At 38.1% G+C, this 18,577-nt stretch overlaps 1 protein-coding gene across 1 annotated transcript in view; it reads right to left on the bottom strand.

The window, feature by feature from the left end:
* Positions 1-2,356: 2,356 nt before the first annotated feature.
* The window catches only part of glis2b (GLIS family zinc finger 2b), a 97,874-nt gene continuing 81,653 nt past the window's right edge, over positions 2,357-18,577 (bottom strand). Inside the window, exons 4-7 of the mRNA XM_056453110.1 lie at positions 11,942-12,124; positions 9,812-9,945; positions 9,339-9,457; positions 2,357-9,262 (exon numbers count right to left, since the gene is read on the bottom strand). Of these exons, the coding sequence (XP_056309085.1) occupies positions 8,550-9,262; positions 9,339-9,457; positions 9,812-9,945; positions 11,942-12,124 (1,149 nt within the window). The 3' untranslated portion in view covers positions 2,357-8,549. The remainder of the gene's footprint in view (positions 9,263-9,338; positions 9,458-9,811; positions 9,946-11,941; positions 12,125-18,577) is intronic.

Here is an 18,577-nt window from a genome sequence, read left to right as displayed (position 1 = left end):
AAGTCTTAAACAATGATTAAGATTATTTTGGATAATGAAGGCATTTTCAAAAAAGCACTTTAATCCAAAAAGATTTAACAAAAGGACATTCCTAAAATAAGTGAGCAACACTTTAAGTTGAAGTTTCCCAGAAAGAGCAGGTATAGGCTAAACGGCCAGACAGGAAATAACATATATATTTTTTATAATCCTAAAAATCATTTTTGAATTATTTATAAAATAGTTCTTTAACCTAATATGTTAAGAAACCTTTAGGCTGTCAGGATCAATGATGATAATTATTTTATCACAAGTCTGTAAGACTTATTTGAGTTAATATTTAGGTTATTTACTAGAGTATATCATTTAAATCGTTCATGGAGCTGAATGCAGTAAATAGTCTGTATAAATAAAGGTCGAAAATAAACCTGTGCAAACAAGCCAGCCTTTATAACCTGATTATTTAACAAAATTTGATACTGCAGTAAAATATTTGTAGTCTTTTAATGAGCACCATGTGTATAAGATAGAGAGGTATAAAAAGTTAATTGTTTTGAAATTTGTGAATCTTAAGTTGTCCAATAATAAACCCGAAACACACGTGGTTGTTGTCATGCGGTGAACTCGGCCAATCGTATAATATCGGTGTTGTCATCACAGCTCCTGCAGTAGCTCTTCAGATGCAGCACTGGCTGAATCCGGCTGAATCAGTCTTCTGATCTTGGAGTGCTGTCTTGGTACTTTTGTCACGTGGCATCAGCGCACCATCAATCCGGACAAAATTTCAAACCAGCATGCACCACTTTATGACAGATTGCACCTTTTGGCTTAACCCAGGTTACTGACAAATTAAAAGTCCTTTAGCATACTTCGGCATATACGCTATTTGGGTCTTTCGTCCGGACCTGCAGCCATGTCATCAAGCTCTGAGATCATAAAAACCCTGGAATCATTGATGTGCACGCCTCATGCTACATTTGATAAGCAACAACGTTTTCTAGCCAGACAACATTAATACATTTCCTACCTTTGTTGTTTTAAGCATATATTTCACTTACTATTTACGTGTGACTTTTATTTTGAAAGCGCGAGCGCCAAATTGTTTACTCTGCGCTACTGGGCAACGACAGCAGGAGACACGTTCAAACTGGCCTCAGGACGCAAAATGCAAGATTTACAGATTACTTATTCATTTATCTCCACACTGAAGAAGCATAAGGTATGTTTACTTACATCTTTTGTTAATTTATCGTGTTAATTGTGAAACTTTAAGCGTGTGTTTCAACAAACACGTGTAGACTGCTGAACCCTGTCAAATCACTGCTGAAAACACATTTAATGCAATTAGGAGTCACATGATAAATGATATTAAGTGTTGCCTTTTATATGATATAGGCTAAGATTCAAGTTCAATTATTCTTGCTGATTTGGCTGACTTTATTACTGTGTTTAAATGGCATTAAAAATGTAATAGTTGTGACCCTGGACCACAAAACCTGTCAATGTTCGGAAATTAAGATGTATACATCATCTAAAAGCTAAATAAATAATCTTTTCATTGATGGTTTGGTTTGTTAGTATATGCTATTATTTGACTCAGAAAAATCTTCAAAAAAATATACATAACTGTTGAAAAAAATGCCTTTAAAGTTGTCCAAATTAAGTTAATGCCTACTACTAAGCAAAAAAATTATATATATATATATATATATATATATATATATATATATATATATATATATATATATATATATATATATATAATTTTACTGTAGGATATTTATGGAATATCTTAATTGAGCATGATTTCTACTTTAATAGTCTAGTGTTTTTGACAAAAGTAAAATCAATAATCTTTTGACCCATAAAATGTATTTCTGGTTATTGGCAAAAATATATTCGTGCTAAGTCTGGGTTTCTGGTCCAGGGTTGTATTTAAAGTTTTAGTTTTTATTGTTTTCCCAACCCTAGCATATGTATAATATATGAATCATATACTGGGACAAAAAAAATCACGAATAAAAATGACTAAAACTTATTTATTTTAACAATTTCAACTTATTTAAAACCAAAGATATTGTTTCTTAAAACATTACAGTTTATTAAAACACTCCGTTTCACATATAATCCCATAAACAGCACCATGATGAGGTCATAAAATCAACACTGATTATTATAATGCGTTTTGGGATCTCATAATCACTGTGTTTACATCTCTCTTATGCTCCTTTTTTTATTATTACTCAAGCAAACAGATGGAAGAGCCAACAAAAATAATTCACCGTCTTATCTCAGGTCAAGAGTTAAAACCCTAAATATTTCAGCCCTTTGTGCACAAACATACTAAGTATTCAGAAAAAAAGACAGCAAAGCAAAGTGTATCAAATGCAAATTTATTAAACATTTGTTTCGTTTATTTTTCATTGACATCCTTATCAATATCGTAATAAAATTCCTCTAAAACAGGAGATCACACACCTATGTTGTACCAACTGGAGACTTACAGCTCTAAAATTCTGTATGTTCAGCATTAGAACATGACGCTGGGAAAAAATATATATTTATTTTTTATACATATATTTATTTTTATATACTGTATTACATCTACATTTCAACTACAATAAAAGGCACTTGGAAAAAAAACGAAAATACTGATATTAAAATATCTCAAAAATGTGCAAAAAATAAAAAAAATAAAACGAATGCTGGCCTTTTTAGACCATAGTCCTTTGTTAACCCTTTGTGCATCTCTGTGTCACTTCAAGAATTGCCCGATTGTTAGTTTCTCTTACGAACCAATAGTTGTCTTTAGGTGGGAGCTCAATTATTTTAATCTAACATGGTGCTTAATTCATGTACCGTATATTTATATATTTAAATCTGAACATTAGCTATGACATCATACCATTGACTTTATTGCTTAAGTCTGCCATGTAGAGCTGCAGTAAAAATAGAGTCATTGATAAAAGCACCATTGTTTTACATCATCACATGGGCTCCTATGTGAAGCGGTGGCCTTCTCCAGAATGCTCAAAGGGTTAAGGGTTTAAACAGCTTATCTGATATTGAACATTGATGTAGACCTTGACAGGTCTGTGTCAGCGTCAGCTTTCTCCAGCCAATAATACGAGTAAGGGAAGGTGACAAAGATATTCACAACTTTTTAAACTGCATTTCCAGTATAAAAAACCCATCGAACCTGAGGTGATTGCGTGTTGATCAATGCATGTGTTTGCAGGTTACCTCTCAACACTCCTAAAAGGCCTTATATTAGCACAGTGGGTCAACCTTTCTTGGCTTTAACTGAATACATAAATACTAATCTGGGGGCATTGAGGGGGCAATGGCCTAGTTTTAAAGCTTGGCGCATGATCAAGACGTGGACAGTGGCAGTGTTTTTTTTTCTGCTAGTGCGGACAGAGGTAGTCTTAGCACACAGTTTCTCCGCTTCCAGACAGTAATTGTTTGGCTTTTAGGTTCCTCTTGTCAGGATCAGTTGGATGTCTCATGGGGGATCTCATACTCATCCTTTATGTAATCGAGGCTAGCTAAAAAAAGGTTTTGTTTGAGTAAACCTCACTCCTCTGATCTTGAGGCGCACAAGCTAGCATGCTAGCAGCTGTGGACTTAAAGAAACACTCATTTTACAAATTCTCCAGAGATAAACTTGAGTTTTACCAAAGAATCTAGAATACACAAGATGTGTCACTCGTATAGTTTTGAATGGGGAAAAGTGTAATGGTCAATATGATGAATGAAGCCCCGCCTACTAGTACAGGAGCCAATCATTGATCACTATAGACTGACGATTCTCTGGGCAAGGGGCTCTAGGGGTGAGTTTCTGCAGATTTTGTGTGATTCGAATAATAATGCTGTTTTCACGCCAGATGCAGCACATGCAGATAAATCGCGATATTCGCGCGTAAATAGGTGCGTGAACATTTTGAGTTTACTTGCTTCATTGGCGCATCTTATTCGCTTCATTCGCATGTAAAATTCACTTCACAATAGATGTGGATTCACAACATGGACAGGGCTTCTGTCTGCCTGGTGACTCTAGCTTCATTGCTAAATAGATAACATGGATTTTATTGAGAGAGTAGCTGTGGTTTATGTGCTTTTGGAAGGCTGAAAAACAGCGTAGATTCGTTCGGGTCCACTAGATCCTTTCGGAGGTGCACCCAGCTTTCCTCCAGAAACTATGCTTGGATGATAGAGGCTTTTAGCGTTGCTTCTGACTAAACCGTGTCCAGTTTGGTGAGCTGTTGTCAGCGTCGGCAGGAGAATTTTCCCCTTGGGACACCAACAACAGGCTCTACGTCATAATCGCGCCCCTACAAGAGCAAGCTAATGATTGGTTAATGCGGCGCGAATGTCTGCTGAAGTTCAGATTTTTCAACTCGAGCGATTTGTGCAATAGTTAAGCTCATCAAATGCGCAAAACATTCAATTCGTGCTACTTCATTCGCGTGAAACATGCCGCAGGATGTCTATTCGCATCTGGTTTAAATGCAGCGTTAGAAATTTAAGTGATTCCTAATATAAAATTTAATCATAAGCTTGGCAAGCAGTTTTGGAGAATTTGACGTTTCCTCATACAAACAGAATGCATGAGCATACTGCCCAAAAGGCAGTGAAATTACTTGCCTTGAAGGAACATTAGTTTTACCATTGTTTTGAGTCCATTCAGTTGATCTCTGGGTCTTGTGGGAGCACTTTTAGATTAGCTTATACCGAGTTCAAACTGTATGATTTTAGCCCCGATTTCACTCGCCGACAGGTTTTGTGAAATCACAGACAAACGCCGGAAATCACAGGTAAATCAATGCTCGTGCACGCGAGTAACAATCACACAATGTGAACTATCAAAGACGCGATCTGAGAGAATCGCCGATGAGTCGCAGATGCCTGTGAGATATTTGGCGTGCTAAATATCTGGAGCTGTCGGCGATTCAAATCATGCTGTGTGAAATCAGTTTTGACCGAAAAGAACCTACAGCCTGCATACAGCCAATGAGAAAGCAGCATTCATTAGTGTGGGTACCTGAAGCCAGCAGGCGGTTGAGGGAGAAGTTAAAATCGCTTTTTTTCAGTTTATTTGGACCCAAGAAACAGAGGAAAAACTATAGGAAATTTGGCAGGAGCATCCGTGTCTGTCTGACGTGTCATGTGGGCAATATAACAACCGGGTCAAAAAAAGAAAGCAGAGGAGAAATTGCTAATTCCCTTCAAACCCAGGTGAGCAAATATGTACATTTTCTACCCCATTAAAGGCTTCTTTTTTGTTATGTAGTTAATAACAAAAGATATACTACGTGTTTTTGGTTGTGAAACGTAGTTTGGATAAAGTTGTCGGCGATTCTTCCTATTTTAAAGTCATGCAATGTGAAACCCCCTGTCGTTGATCCATCTTGCAGTGTAAACAAAGCAGCAACAAAATGCTAGCCCAGATAGTCATGCAGTGTGAAGACATCTGTGACACAATTACTTTTAAAATCATTAGATTGCTTGGCATTAGATTATAATTGTTCATCGAGTTGGATTAGATTATAGCATCTTGTTCAAAAATGACCAAAGAGTTTCGGTAAACTATTCTCTCATTACAGCGTATTAATCAAGAAATTTGTACTGCCGTAGAATATTATTGCTAAAGCCATGGTGATTTCGAATTAAACTGAATCGATGATGATAATCGTAATTGAACAGAACTGTGTACAACAGCTCAACCCTGTTCCTAGAGATCTACCTTCCTGCAGAGTTCAGCTCCAACCCTGATCAAACACACCTGAACCAATTAATTAGGCCCTGAACAGCACTTGATAATTACAGGGAGGTGTGTTTGATATGGGTTGCAACTAAAATCCGCAGGAAGTTGTGTTGTGACCATACTGGAATTTCGGTACCAATCAGAGTAATTTCTGTTGAGCATGTGAACACAATGGCCAATCAGTGGTGTTTAAGAATGCATTTGAATTTTTTCATGCACTGTTAGCGAAAATTGATGGTTTAAGAATTTCAGTACCGATTGGTAGTATTGTGACAACACTAGCAGGAAAGTAGATCTCTAGGAACAGGGTTGATCACCCCTGGTGTACAGCATGTAAACCTCTGTTTTTGTGGTGTGGTTATAAACTGACTCAAACCATTCCTAAATATGGTAACTAAACCGTAACTAAACCGTTACTAACTCAAACCATTCCTGCAGTAATTTTGTGTCATTTCCCTTTTCCTCCTAAATGATTGGCTGGAGAAAGCTGAACATAGAGTAGAGATAGAAGAAATAAACCAACTTCAACATCAGGAAATGTCTCGTCCGAAATAAAAACGTAAAAACAAAACAACATCAATTGTATAGTTTTCACAAATAATAAAACAAATGCAATAAGACTCTGAGTGTAAAAATAGATTGGAGGGGACGGTGGGGTACATGCTTTCGGCAAGTGCGAATATTTCAGGTGGAATGTTTTGCGTTACATTCACTTGTCCGTTAAAAATGCCAAACTATTAGTGGGATAATGGAAATCTCTGAAGGATGCTTTACACATATCATCTCTGTTCCAGAAGTACTTCTCCTGAGAGGACAGAGACTGTTACTTGCCTGAGGTCAGGAGACGAGATTTAATCTGCTTTAGGTCCTGATTGTGACAGGTTGATCAATGTATGATGGCTTTAGTGGAAAGTTTTGAAGTGTTGCAGCAACTTCATGTTAGCAGGAGTATTGCTGAGAACAACAGACTTTGATGCAGTGGATCTTAAATCAAAGCGTTACCCTTTGGCCAACTGAACAGTGCTTTTAAAATGTCCCTAATTCAGTTTCTGGGTATACCTTCAGATTTTTAGCACAGTGGGATAAAAAGCAAAATTGTCATACCAAATTATTCAAATGTCAGCATGTACAATAGGTGATAGATAATGGTTATTTAAAAGTTCGATATTTTGCATGAACCAATGGTTTGTTGTTTAACCCTGCAATGCTAGTATGCTGCAAAGCAGAACAATAATGTTAAATGTTGCCCTCGGTGCAGCTAGCCATGTACAGTACAACTGATGACCAGAAGATGGCACTATTTACAACAATGCCATGTCCTATGGGATGTTAGCATGACCGCTAGGTGGGTTTGTGCCCTTGTGTGACTTAAAACTCAGTCTGAGTTTTGTGTCTGTAAATCTCTTATTCAACAAAACAGAGCTAGTCAAGGTTTCTATTTCCTCCCCTTCTGAGGACAGATTGTCATTCATACTTTGTCTAGTTTTATTCAAATGTGTATACTTACATTGCAGTTATACAGCTAGCAGCAAATGCAAGGTTTGTCATTTAGGTTCCAATAGTATTGAAGCTAAAGAGGTTCACTTACAAGGTATGCAGAGGGTACCTGCAGACTTAGGTGGGAACAGTCTGAAATGAATGTTTAATTGTACTCCTGAAAGGCTAAGTCAAATAGAGTTTAGGTCTTGCCCTAATTAAACATCCAAACTAGCTACTCAATGTGTTCATGATCACCACAAGCTAGTCAGGTGACTAGAAGCTAAACTCTGTAGGAAAGTGGCATTCCAGGAGCAGGGCTGTTCTCAAGGGTACACCAAATGCTGATTGTCAGCATGTAAACAAGATACGCTTGCCTGACCTACAACTTTAGCTTCCACTTGCAAACCTAACCAGACCTATACATGTTGGCCTCAAAGATCTCTATCTTGTTATACTTATAGACTTTTTTAATGCACGGAATGGCTTGAAGATCAATTCCTTAAGAATTATAGCATATGTTTGTCTCTTTAGTGTGTTGTACACTGACGTCAAATAGTTTCTCTCATGCATGAATACACAGAAATGGTCTCTTGATGTAAGGGCACAAGTTCATAAGTCTGACATTTGATCAGTGTACTAATTAAACAGAAAAGAAAGCAGTACTTATGACATCCAGTTTTGCTTCTGGAGGGACACCTTTCAACAATGGCCAGGGGTGGGTAACTCTGAACCTCAACGTCCTGCTGAGTTTAGTTCTATCCCTGATCAAACTAACATGGCTTTTGCAATCTTGAAGATGTTAATTGGCCTGTTCAGTTGTGCTTCGTTGGGGTTGAAACTAAATGTAGAACCGGACATTGGGCATCCATGTCCAGAGGTGCCCTACTTGATTTAGCTACAACCCTAATTAAAGCATACATGAATCAAGATCTTCAGGATTACCTGAACAACCAAGAAGTTGAATTGTAGTAAGCTAGAAATAAATTCTGCAGAAAGGTGGCCCTCCAGGAGCAGGATTAAGCACCCCTGGTAATAGCATAAGCCAGAAAGAGTAAAAATGTAGTGGAAGTGAATGTTTAGCCTATTTCTGAATTTTAAGATAATTATCTTTTAAAATACCATAGCTATTACCAGAAGAAACAGGTAGTAGTGTGCGTCTGAAAAAAAACTGTGAAAAATGAAGCAATGCTTAATGCTGTAGAACATGGTGTCACTTCCAAGCAGAACTGCAATTGCTTTGTGAAACCCCCCACAGGCTTGCCTCTGACCTCTGACTCCTATTCTCCCCCCACACTTCCCCTGCCATTCCTCTGGAATGTGGTGCTTAGTTGACCACAGCTGGCTTCAGCACAACTGGGCCAGAGGGGATGACCACCCAAGAAAGGGGGTCGTGGGTTGCTCCCGTAGACAGGTTGAGTACACCGCTGTGGATCTCATTCTCCCCCTCCTCTCCTCTGATCTTGCCCTTGCCATGGTCCCTGCGCTCAGAGCCCAGGATGGGCAGCATGGGCAACCCCAGCGTGGAAGATGAGAAGGAAGGAGTCAGCAAAGGTGACTTGGTCAGGCCAAGAGGGGAACTGCTGAAGGACAGAATAGGCGTCCCTCCAAGCCCAGCAGTAGGGGAGTTTGGGCAGCCAAGTGTGCTCAAGTCCAAGGGGCGGGGACTGAGAGGGGACAGCGGGAGGGAGCCTCCGAGACCCTGCAGAGCATGACCACCAAGGAGAGCAGCGGCAGCACTAGGAATGATGATGTGAGCCCCGCTGACATAAGTCAGCTCTGAATCTTTCCCCACCCCAGCAATCTGGCTCTGCTTTATCAGGGAGCCCACCCCACCTCCCTGCTCCTGGGCTACAAAGTGCCCATGAGCCTTGATATGCTTTCTCAGGGAGCTGGGGTCCGTGTAGCGTTTCAAGCATCCCACCATCTTGCAGTAGTAGGGCTTGTCCACATAGTGTGTGCGTGTGTGTTTGAACCGGTCACTGGAATTGGAGTAGCGTTTATTGCAGCCTTCATAAGGGCAGATGTAGGGCTTCTCACCTGAAACACAAGTACAGAGCTAGTAAGGTCACGCTGTTTCCATCCAGATGTTTACCTAGCATGCAGTAACACTGACCTGTATGTGAGCGGTTGTGAATCTTGAGGTTTTCCAGTCGGGAAAAGCTCTTATTGCAGGTGGGACAGCGGTGAGGTTTCTCATTGGTGTGAGTACGGATGTGAATTAGCATCTTGTACCTAATGAGCAAGACATTAGATGTATGATGTTACTAGTGTACTCGCTGCATTTAAGATCTGCGTCCAAACACATTGTGCCATACGTCTTTATGAAATTGAAAATGGAAATTCGAAAGTTTTCAGCTGATTTAAAAACATTTCATGCATATGGTCAATTGAATATAACACTTCACACCATATTGCATATTACAAACACACCAATATTGTATTTTATTTAGATTTTATTATTTTATATTGTACTCTGATGATATACTAAGAAACTGTTTTGTAAGTTATCAGGAAATGTGATCCCTGCTGGGTTTTGGGTAAAGATGCATCTGTATTTACATACAGAACAGGCTGCAATAAACACACCTGGCATTGAATCCCCGTCCTTTGCGTGCACACCCTTCCCAGTGGCAACAGTAGCCAGAATCCTTCTCAGGCTTCACATGGAAGTCGTTGACATGATCCACCAAGTCTTGCAAGGAGTCGAAAAGTAGGTGGCACTGTGAAAGCAACATGCACAATGAGCTCAGGTGGGAAAGTGCGTGTTAAACTGTCTGGATTATTTGATTCAGATTAGTGACATTCCAAGGTATGTTATTCCCAGATAACAAACACTAATAACACAGATTTAAACGTACTTCGAATCCTCTTGAGTTTACATTTTTATGTAGAAGCATCTCTGACTCGACTCTTTTTATTTTTTTTGTGTGTGTGTGTGTGTGTGTGTGTGTTTTTTTTTTATGTTTGCCGCCCTCTTGTGACTGAATAATACATAGGGTAGTGTTTGCTCCTGTCAGTCGTTTGGGTTTAAGAAAATAATAAAAAAAAAACTATTCCTACCAAGCAATTTTGTGTTTAATGGAAGTCTAATAGATGTCTAACCACAGAAGGCTTGACTAAAACAAGGCTAAATATGTGCTGTCTAAGAAAACTCTATCAAATACATAGATTAGACAGACTTCATATATATAGTCAGTCATTAATGTCTATGTAATAACTAGTCTAGATTTGGGATATTCTTAGACGTCTATTAGATTGTCACGTACAATCCAAGTTTAGCCTTGTTTTGGCCAATCTACCTATGTTTAGATGTATGTTAGACTTATTTAAATGTAAAAAAAAATGCTTGCTGGGTTCCAGCTCAGAACAATGTTTTGTGTCTAATTTTTGTTTTGTGGCAATATCAGTGTAATAAGCTGAACAAAGTACATCTAGACGGTTATTGCAGGTTATTACACCGCTGTCTTTAACTGCTAAATAACGTAGGCTCATCCGGGCACTTCGAATCACCTTGACCATCATTAAATATGTTAAAATCTATGTACTTACATTAACATGTATCTGTTTGTCACGCCAGGGTTTTGGACAGTTTAATTGTTTTTACCGCCATTTTGTGACTAAATAGTGCGCAAGTTAATGTATACTCCATCAGCTGTTTTCGTTTCTGTCAGCTTTGCGTTTAATTAAAGAATAAACAAACTATTAAGGCTCAGAACAACGTTTTGTGTCTAATTTTTATGTTTTGTAGCAAGTAGCCATGTAATAAGATGAATAAAGTACATCCAGACGGTTATTATTGCTGGTTATTACACTGCTGTCTGAAATACTTGATTCTGATTGGTCAGTCGCAAAAGATCCCTAGATAGCAAACGCTAAAAAACATAGGCTCATCCAGGCACTTCGAATCACCTTGACCATCAGTAAATACGTTAAAATCCATGCATTTACATTCACATGTTTTTGTTTGTCTGTCACGCCATGGTTTTGGACAGTTTTTAATTGTTTTTACTGCCATTTTGTGACTGAATAGCATGCAAGTTAGCGTATACTCCATCAGCTGTTTTCGTTTCGTTCAGCTTTGCATTTAATTAAAGAATTAACAAAGTATTTAGGCTCAGAACAATGTTTTGTGTCTAATTTTTATGTTTTGTAGCAAGTAGCTATGTAATAAGATGAATAAAGTGCATCCAGATGGTTGTTATTGCAGATTATTACACCGCTGTCTGAAACACTTGATTGGGCAGTCCTGAAAGATCCCGAGATAACAACCGCTAAATAACGTAGAGTCATCCGGGAACTTTAAATCCCCTTAACATCAGTAAATACATTCAAATCCATGTACTTACATTCACCTGTATCTGTTTGCCTGTCATGCCAGGGTTTTGGACAGTTTTTAATTGTTTTTGATGCCATTTTGTGACCAAATAATGCACAAATTAGTGTATACTCCGTCAGCTGTTTTTGTTTTTGTCAGTTTTGCTTTTAATTAAAGATTTAATAGACTACTAAGGCTCAAAATAACGTTTTGTTTCTAATTTTTATGTTTTATGGCAAGTCACCGTGTAATAAGCAGGATAAAGTACATTCCGACCGTTGTTTTTGCAGAATAAAGCCCTTCAGTCTTATACAACAGTGTCTCACTTTGCATTGGGCTGCTGATAAGCATGTCAAGCTTTATTCTGCAATGGATGTACTTTATCCCTTACTCAATCTTACCTTCCTCCAGCGACAGGCCAGCTGTTCATCTGCAGAAAGGTCTGGAGAAGCTCTGGTGTCTTTAGGCTGCCGAATAAACATGGATGAGGGCAGGTGAAGGCCTCCTCCTGCTCCGATGGGCACAAAGAACTGGAATGCTTGAGATGTGGCTCCTCCTTCAACATAGCGGATATGAGCCGAGTCCTGCAGGAGCAAACGTAGAACAGGCAAACTCTAGCCTCTTTATCTGTTTTATGGCAGGATAGCTACAACACCAAGTCAGAAAAAGTTGGGACAGTATTTAAAACGCAAATAAAATAAAAAAAATTACTTTGACTTGTATAAACTAGCGATCCTTGGCCCATCTTTGCTCCTAGAGGACTAGACCAGGGGTTCTCAATCCCTGAAACTGAAAAATCAGTTCAACCTCAATTATTTACACCTGGGCTAGCTAATTCAAGCTCTTACTAGGCTTTCAAGAAACAACCCTGCAAGTGTGTTGAGGCAAGTTGGAGCAAAAATCTGCAGGACACCGGACCTCCATGACCAAGTTTGAGAACCCCTGGACTAGACCTTGGATGCTGGTTTTTGTACCAAATCATAATTAGAATCATCTGTTGACATCAACTGTTTCAAATCACATCATTTAGCCACTTTACCTGATTAAATAGCCCTAAATTGTTCCTGTCCCAACTTTTTTTGGAATCTGTTGCAGGTCTGAATGACAGGAAAGGATATATATTTATAAATAAAATGAAGCTGACCAGACAAAACATGAAATATTTTGTGTTGTCTGCAATGAAATAAAAGTCAAATTACATTTTAGAAATAGCTATTTTCTTTTTTATTTGCGTTTCCATACTGTCTTAACTTTTCTCTGATTTGGGGTTGTAGTAATAGCTGTTAAACTGACAGTAACAGGAGCTGCAGGGGGTCCGTGTTCAGTAATCGGCCTCTCAGCGGGAGACTCTTATGAGTGTTTTGCTCCTCGTCCCAGTATTTCTGCCCCCCAGCTGTGCTGATCTGAGCACTTTACGCTCAACCACAGATTTTGAGACATTAATGAGAGAAAGCGAAATAGCAGGACATCAATGTTGAACAAAGAGTCTAATGCATGGGGCTTAGTTTTTAAGTTTTTTTAGATTGTAGGGATAGATACTGTTAAAGTCAAATGATTTAATAAGGCTTTCTATCCAAATCTGGGTCACATTTCAATAATGTATTTCCTTTTTATCTTAGGGCTTCAGTGCTGTGTGCAGTTATATACTTGATTCATTCTGGGTTTAGATTTTTCCATCAAATAGAAACAATTTGTGCTGGTTTGATGCCACTATGCTTTTGCCTTACTTGACCTAAGCGGAGGTCTCTCCAGTTTGTTAACTTCGGAAATGTAATTTAAAATATGTATTCTTCATTTAAATTTTCTTTAAAGTTTTTTCAGTTATATGATTTGGATATACATTCACTGGCCACTTTATTAGGTACACCTTATTAGTACCGTGTTGGACCCCCTTTTGCCTTGAGAACTGCCTTAATCCTACGTGGCATATATTCAACAAGGTACTGGAAATATTCCTCAGAGATTTTGGTCCATATTGACATGATAGCATCACGCAGTTGCTGCAGATTTGTCGGCTGCTCATCCATATTGCTAATCTCCTTTTCCACCACATTCCAAAGGTGCTCTATTGGATTGAGCTCTGGTGACTGTGGAGGCCATTTAAGTATAGTGAACTCATTGTCATGTTCAAGAAACCAGTCTGAGATGATTCGCGCTTTATGACATGGCATGTTATCCTGCTGGAAGTAGCCATCAGAAGATGGGTACACTGTGGTCATAAAGGGATGGACATGGTCAGCAACAATACTCAGGTAGACTGTGGTGTTGACTCAATGCGCAATTGGTACTAATGGGCCCAAAGTGTGCCAAGAAAATATCCCCCACACCATTACACCACCACCAGCAGCCTGAACCGTTGATACAAGACAGTATGGATCCATGCTTTCATGTTGTTGATGCCAAATTCTAACCCTACCATCCGAATGTTACAGCAGAAATCGAGACTCATCAGACCAGGCAACGTTTTTCTAATTTTCTATTGTCTAATTTTGGTGAGCCTGTGTGAATTGTAGCCTCAGTTTCCTGTTCTTAGCTGATAGGAGTGGCACCTGGTGTGGTCTTCTGCTGCTGTAGCCCATCTGCTTCAAGGTTGTGTGTTCAGAGATGCTCTTCTACATACCTCGGCTGTAACGAGTGGTTGTTTGAGTTACTGTTGCCTTTCTATCAGCTCAAACCAGTCTGGCCATCCTCTTCTGACCTCTGGCATCAACAAGGCAGTTGCTCTCTATATACTCTAAAGATGATTGTGCGTGAAAATCCCAGTAGATCAGCAGTTTCTGAAATACTCAGACCAGACCAACAACCATGCCACGTTCAAAGTCACTTAAATCCCCTTTCTTCCCCATTCTGATGCTCGGTTTGAACTTCAGCAGATTATCTTGACCATGTCTACATGCCTAAATGCATTGAGTTGCTGCCATGTGATTGGCTGATTATAAATTTTGCTTAAACTAGCAGTCGGACAGGTGTACCTAATAAAGTGGCCGGTGAGTGTATATGGAAAAGAACTGTTAAATAAAGTTGTTATTGATTGAAATAAAGATTAAAATAAATTATTGTATAGCCGTAAAATGTTGTCTTGGCATGTGAAACAAAAATGTTAGCATTGAATAAATACAGTTAGTCAAACTCAAATTGCTAAATCTATAAAATGAACAATGAAATTCTGAAAATAAAAGCTTATTTAAAACAATGATAATATATTTTTACCTATTTTTACAGCATTTATAGAACTACAAGAGCTCGTGCCTTCTCATATGGGCATGGCGGGCATGATCAAGAAAGTTTGAGGACCACGGGTTCAGGGTTTCTTTTACAATCTCTAACCATAAGTATATAACCAACAGAAATGGTGATGCTTAATTGGAGGAGAGACAATGGTGGTTTTGACCGGCCGTTTTGGAAAGGTTTGAGCTATGTGAGAAATGTGCATGGAGAATCATGTCAAATGACCCTCAGCGGTGCATCATCTGAGAGCTGGCCACTGTTCAGGCGTCCCAAACGCACAGAAAGCCATGCGTCTCGTACCCAATTCAATTTGGAGTGAATTGAATTAAAGCAGAAAGAGCTCTGTGTGGCCGTACCTCGCTGTAAATCTGATTTGAGCTCCGTCAGCCCCACGCACAGAGAAAGAGAGACACTTTTGTGGAGGGACACAGGGGGTTATTTGATAAGAAACGCCACATCTGGGTTATCTAGGCCAGCACATCTCATAGAGTCTCGCTCGTGTCGAGGAAAGATGCTCTATTTACACTTTGACTGCATTTACACTGCAGCTCCTGATAGTCAATTCCCATTTTGTTACTGTGTCCACTTCCCCCACCCCATATATATCATTTAAAATGGACTCATCTCTGATATCTGCATTTACACTGCACACAAATGGCTTTTTAATAATTAACATTGTGAACTCAGCGGCATGGTGGCCTTACAAATAAAGAAGGTCGCTGGTTCAAGTCCTGTCTGGGTCAGATGGTATTTCCATGTGGAGTATGCATGTTCTCCCGTGTAGGCATGGGTTTCCTCCGGGTGCTCCGGTTTCCCCCACAGTCCAAAGACATGCGCTATAGGTGAACTGAATGAACTAAATTGGCGGTAGTGTATGAGTCTGTGTGAATGTGAGAGTGTATGGGTGTTTCACAGTACTGAGTTGCGGCTGGAAGGGCATGCGCTGTATAAAACATGCTGGAATAGTTGGCGGTTCAATCCGCTGTGATTATCCCTGATAAATGAATGAATGAACTCTAGTCTAGGAGCCTATTTCTATTTGTAACTAATGTTATGTTACATGATGCATTTCAGTTTTGAATATTTTTGTTTTGAATTGTTTGCATTTGTGAACTAATATTCATGTGTTGTTCAGATGGAGATTCTGTGCGTTTTGCATTGAGAATATGTAGCATGTAAAAATTGTGTGCGGGCTCTTTAAGAACTGCATCTGTTAAATCTGACGGCAGTGCGTTCAGTAGAAGACAGTGGAGTCGCACAGTTTTCTTTACCCCATCCGTGATGTTTTTGAGATTATATTTTATTTACTTTATTTTTATTTGTTTATGTATCTCTGAGTGAAGATTAAAAGACAATATCTGAAAAAGAAACAGACTACATAGATTTCTTTATTGGGCACGGAGCAAGTGAGAATGAAACTGAAACCAGGATGCGCACTCCCATCTAGTTTTTGTGTTGTTGTTGTTGTTGTTTTCAGTTGTTCATTTGAGGTTTTTTTTATAATTTAAATGTGTATTTTTATTGGTTTACAACATCCGGCAAAGAGACAACCATTGAAAACTAGCCTTTGGGCTAATTTGGGTACATGAAATGTTGATTAATGTAGACAGTTTTTGTAGTGGAAAAAAAACTATAGCTAAAACTAAAACGGTAACTTGCACTACACAGCTAACCTTCTCCAGGTCCTAATGGTCGATTCCTATTTTCTTACTGTATCCAAATTTTTTTATTATTTTATTTATTTATTTATTTATGTATTTATTTTTGACGACCCACTTACATCTTTTAAAAGTGACTCTCATCTGATGTATGCATTTACACTGCACACGGCAAAGACTTTGAAACAAAGAGTGGGCGCTGACTAAAAGCTGTGATAATAAAAGAGCGCTCTTTTCTCTATTTGTATATTTAGTATGTTCGCAGGGTTTCATTTTGTTTTATGTATCCTATATATATAGCATCCTTAAGCACTGCTGGCAAGCAAATTGTTGTTTATGACAGAAAAGTGCTACTTTGACCACCTTATTTTAATCTAGGCTTTTTTGCCAGTGAACATTTCAACGTCATTCATATGGTGTGCTAAAAATCTAATGACAGATTTTTTTTACAGTCCCCCGGGTGTGTTTTTGCTCCAAAAAAAACGTAATTGTAAATTAGGGACTGAGCCGAAAAAATGAATGAATACCAAGTGTAGTGTTATTTTCATGATTAAAAAAGAGCCCAAAGGGACTTTCACCGTGGATAAATAGATGATTTTGTAGCTCTGTCTTATTTAGTCAAATGATTTTTTTCAATTCTAATGAATGGAATGCAGTCATGTGTGCAAAACAAAAACACTGCAAAAATCATTCATTTGACTTTTCTTTAAAAACTTGAGTAAAACAATTGCTTTTAAAGTGATTAGTTGACTTTACGTAAGAAATGTTAGTAAACACATTGCTTTTAAAATGATTAGTTAGCTTTACATTTAAAAAAAATTAGTAAACCTGTTGCTTTCAACGCGATTAATTGACTTAAAGTGATTAAACCTGTTGCTTTTAAAGCGATTAGTTGACTTTACATTTATAAAAGTGAGTAAACCTGTTGCTTTTAAAGCGATTAGTTGACTCTATAAGGTGAGTAAACCCATATCTTTTAAAGCGATTAGTTGACTCTATAAGGTGAGTAAACCCATATCTTTTAAAGCGATTAGTTGACTCTATAAGGTGAGTAAACCCATATCTTTTAAAGCGATTAGTTGACTCTATAAGGTGAGTAAACCCATATCTTTTAAAGCGATTAGTTGACTCTATAAGGTGAGTAAACCCATATCTTTTAAAGCGATTAGTTGACTTTACATTTATAAAGTGAGTAAACCTGTTGCTTTTAAAGCGATTAGTTGACTCTATAAGGTGAGTAAACCCATATCTTTTAAAGCGATTAGTTGACTCTATAAGGTGAGTAAACCCATATCTTTTAAAGCGATTAGTTGACTCTATAAGGTGAGTAAACCCATATCTTTTAAAGCGATTAGTTGACTCTATAAGGTGAGTAAACCCATATCTTTTAAAGCGATTAGTTGACTCTATAAGGTGAGTAAACCCATATCTTTTAAAGCGATTAGTTGACTCTATAAGGTGAGTAAACCCATATCTTTTAAAGCGATTAGTTGACTTTACATTTAAAAAATTTGTAAACCTGTTGCTTTCAACGCGATTAATTGACTTAAAGTGAGTAAACCTGTTGCTTTTAAAGCGATTAGTTGACTCTATAAGGTGAGTAAACCCATATCTTTTAAAGCGATTAGTTGACTTTACATTTATAAAAGTGAGTAAACCTGTTGCTTTTAAAGCGATTAGTTGACTCTATAAGGTGAGTAAACCCATATCTTTTAAAGCGATTAGTTGACTCTATAAGGTGAGTAAACCCATATCTTTTAAAGCGATTAGTTGACTCTATAAGGTGAGTAAACCCATATCTTTTAAAGCGATTAGTTGACTCTATAAGGTGAGTAAACCCATATCTTTTAAAGCGATTAGTTGACTCTATAAGGTGAGTAAACCCATATCTTTTAAAGCGATTAGTTGACTTTACATTTAAAAAATTTGTAAACCTGTTGCTTTCAACGCGATTAATTGACTTAAAGTGAGTAAACCTGTTGCTTTTAAAGCGATTAGTTGACTCTATAAGGTGAGTAAACCCATATCTTTTAAAGCGATTAGTTGACTTTACATTTATAAAAGTGAGTAAACCTGTTGCTTTTAAAGCGATTAGTTGACTCTATAAGGTGAGTAAACCCATATCTTTTAAAGCGATTAGTTGACTCTATA

Source organism: Danio aesculapii, chromosome 3, assembly GCF_903798145.1.
Source record: "Danio aesculapii chromosome 3, fDanAes4.1, whole genome shotgun sequence".
Taxonomy (NCBI): domain Eukaryota; kingdom Metazoa; phylum Chordata; class Actinopteri; order Cypriniformes; family Danionidae; genus Danio; species Danio aesculapii.
Note: the sequence above shows the minus strand (reverse complement) of the source record. Positions and strands in the feature narration are given on the sequence as shown.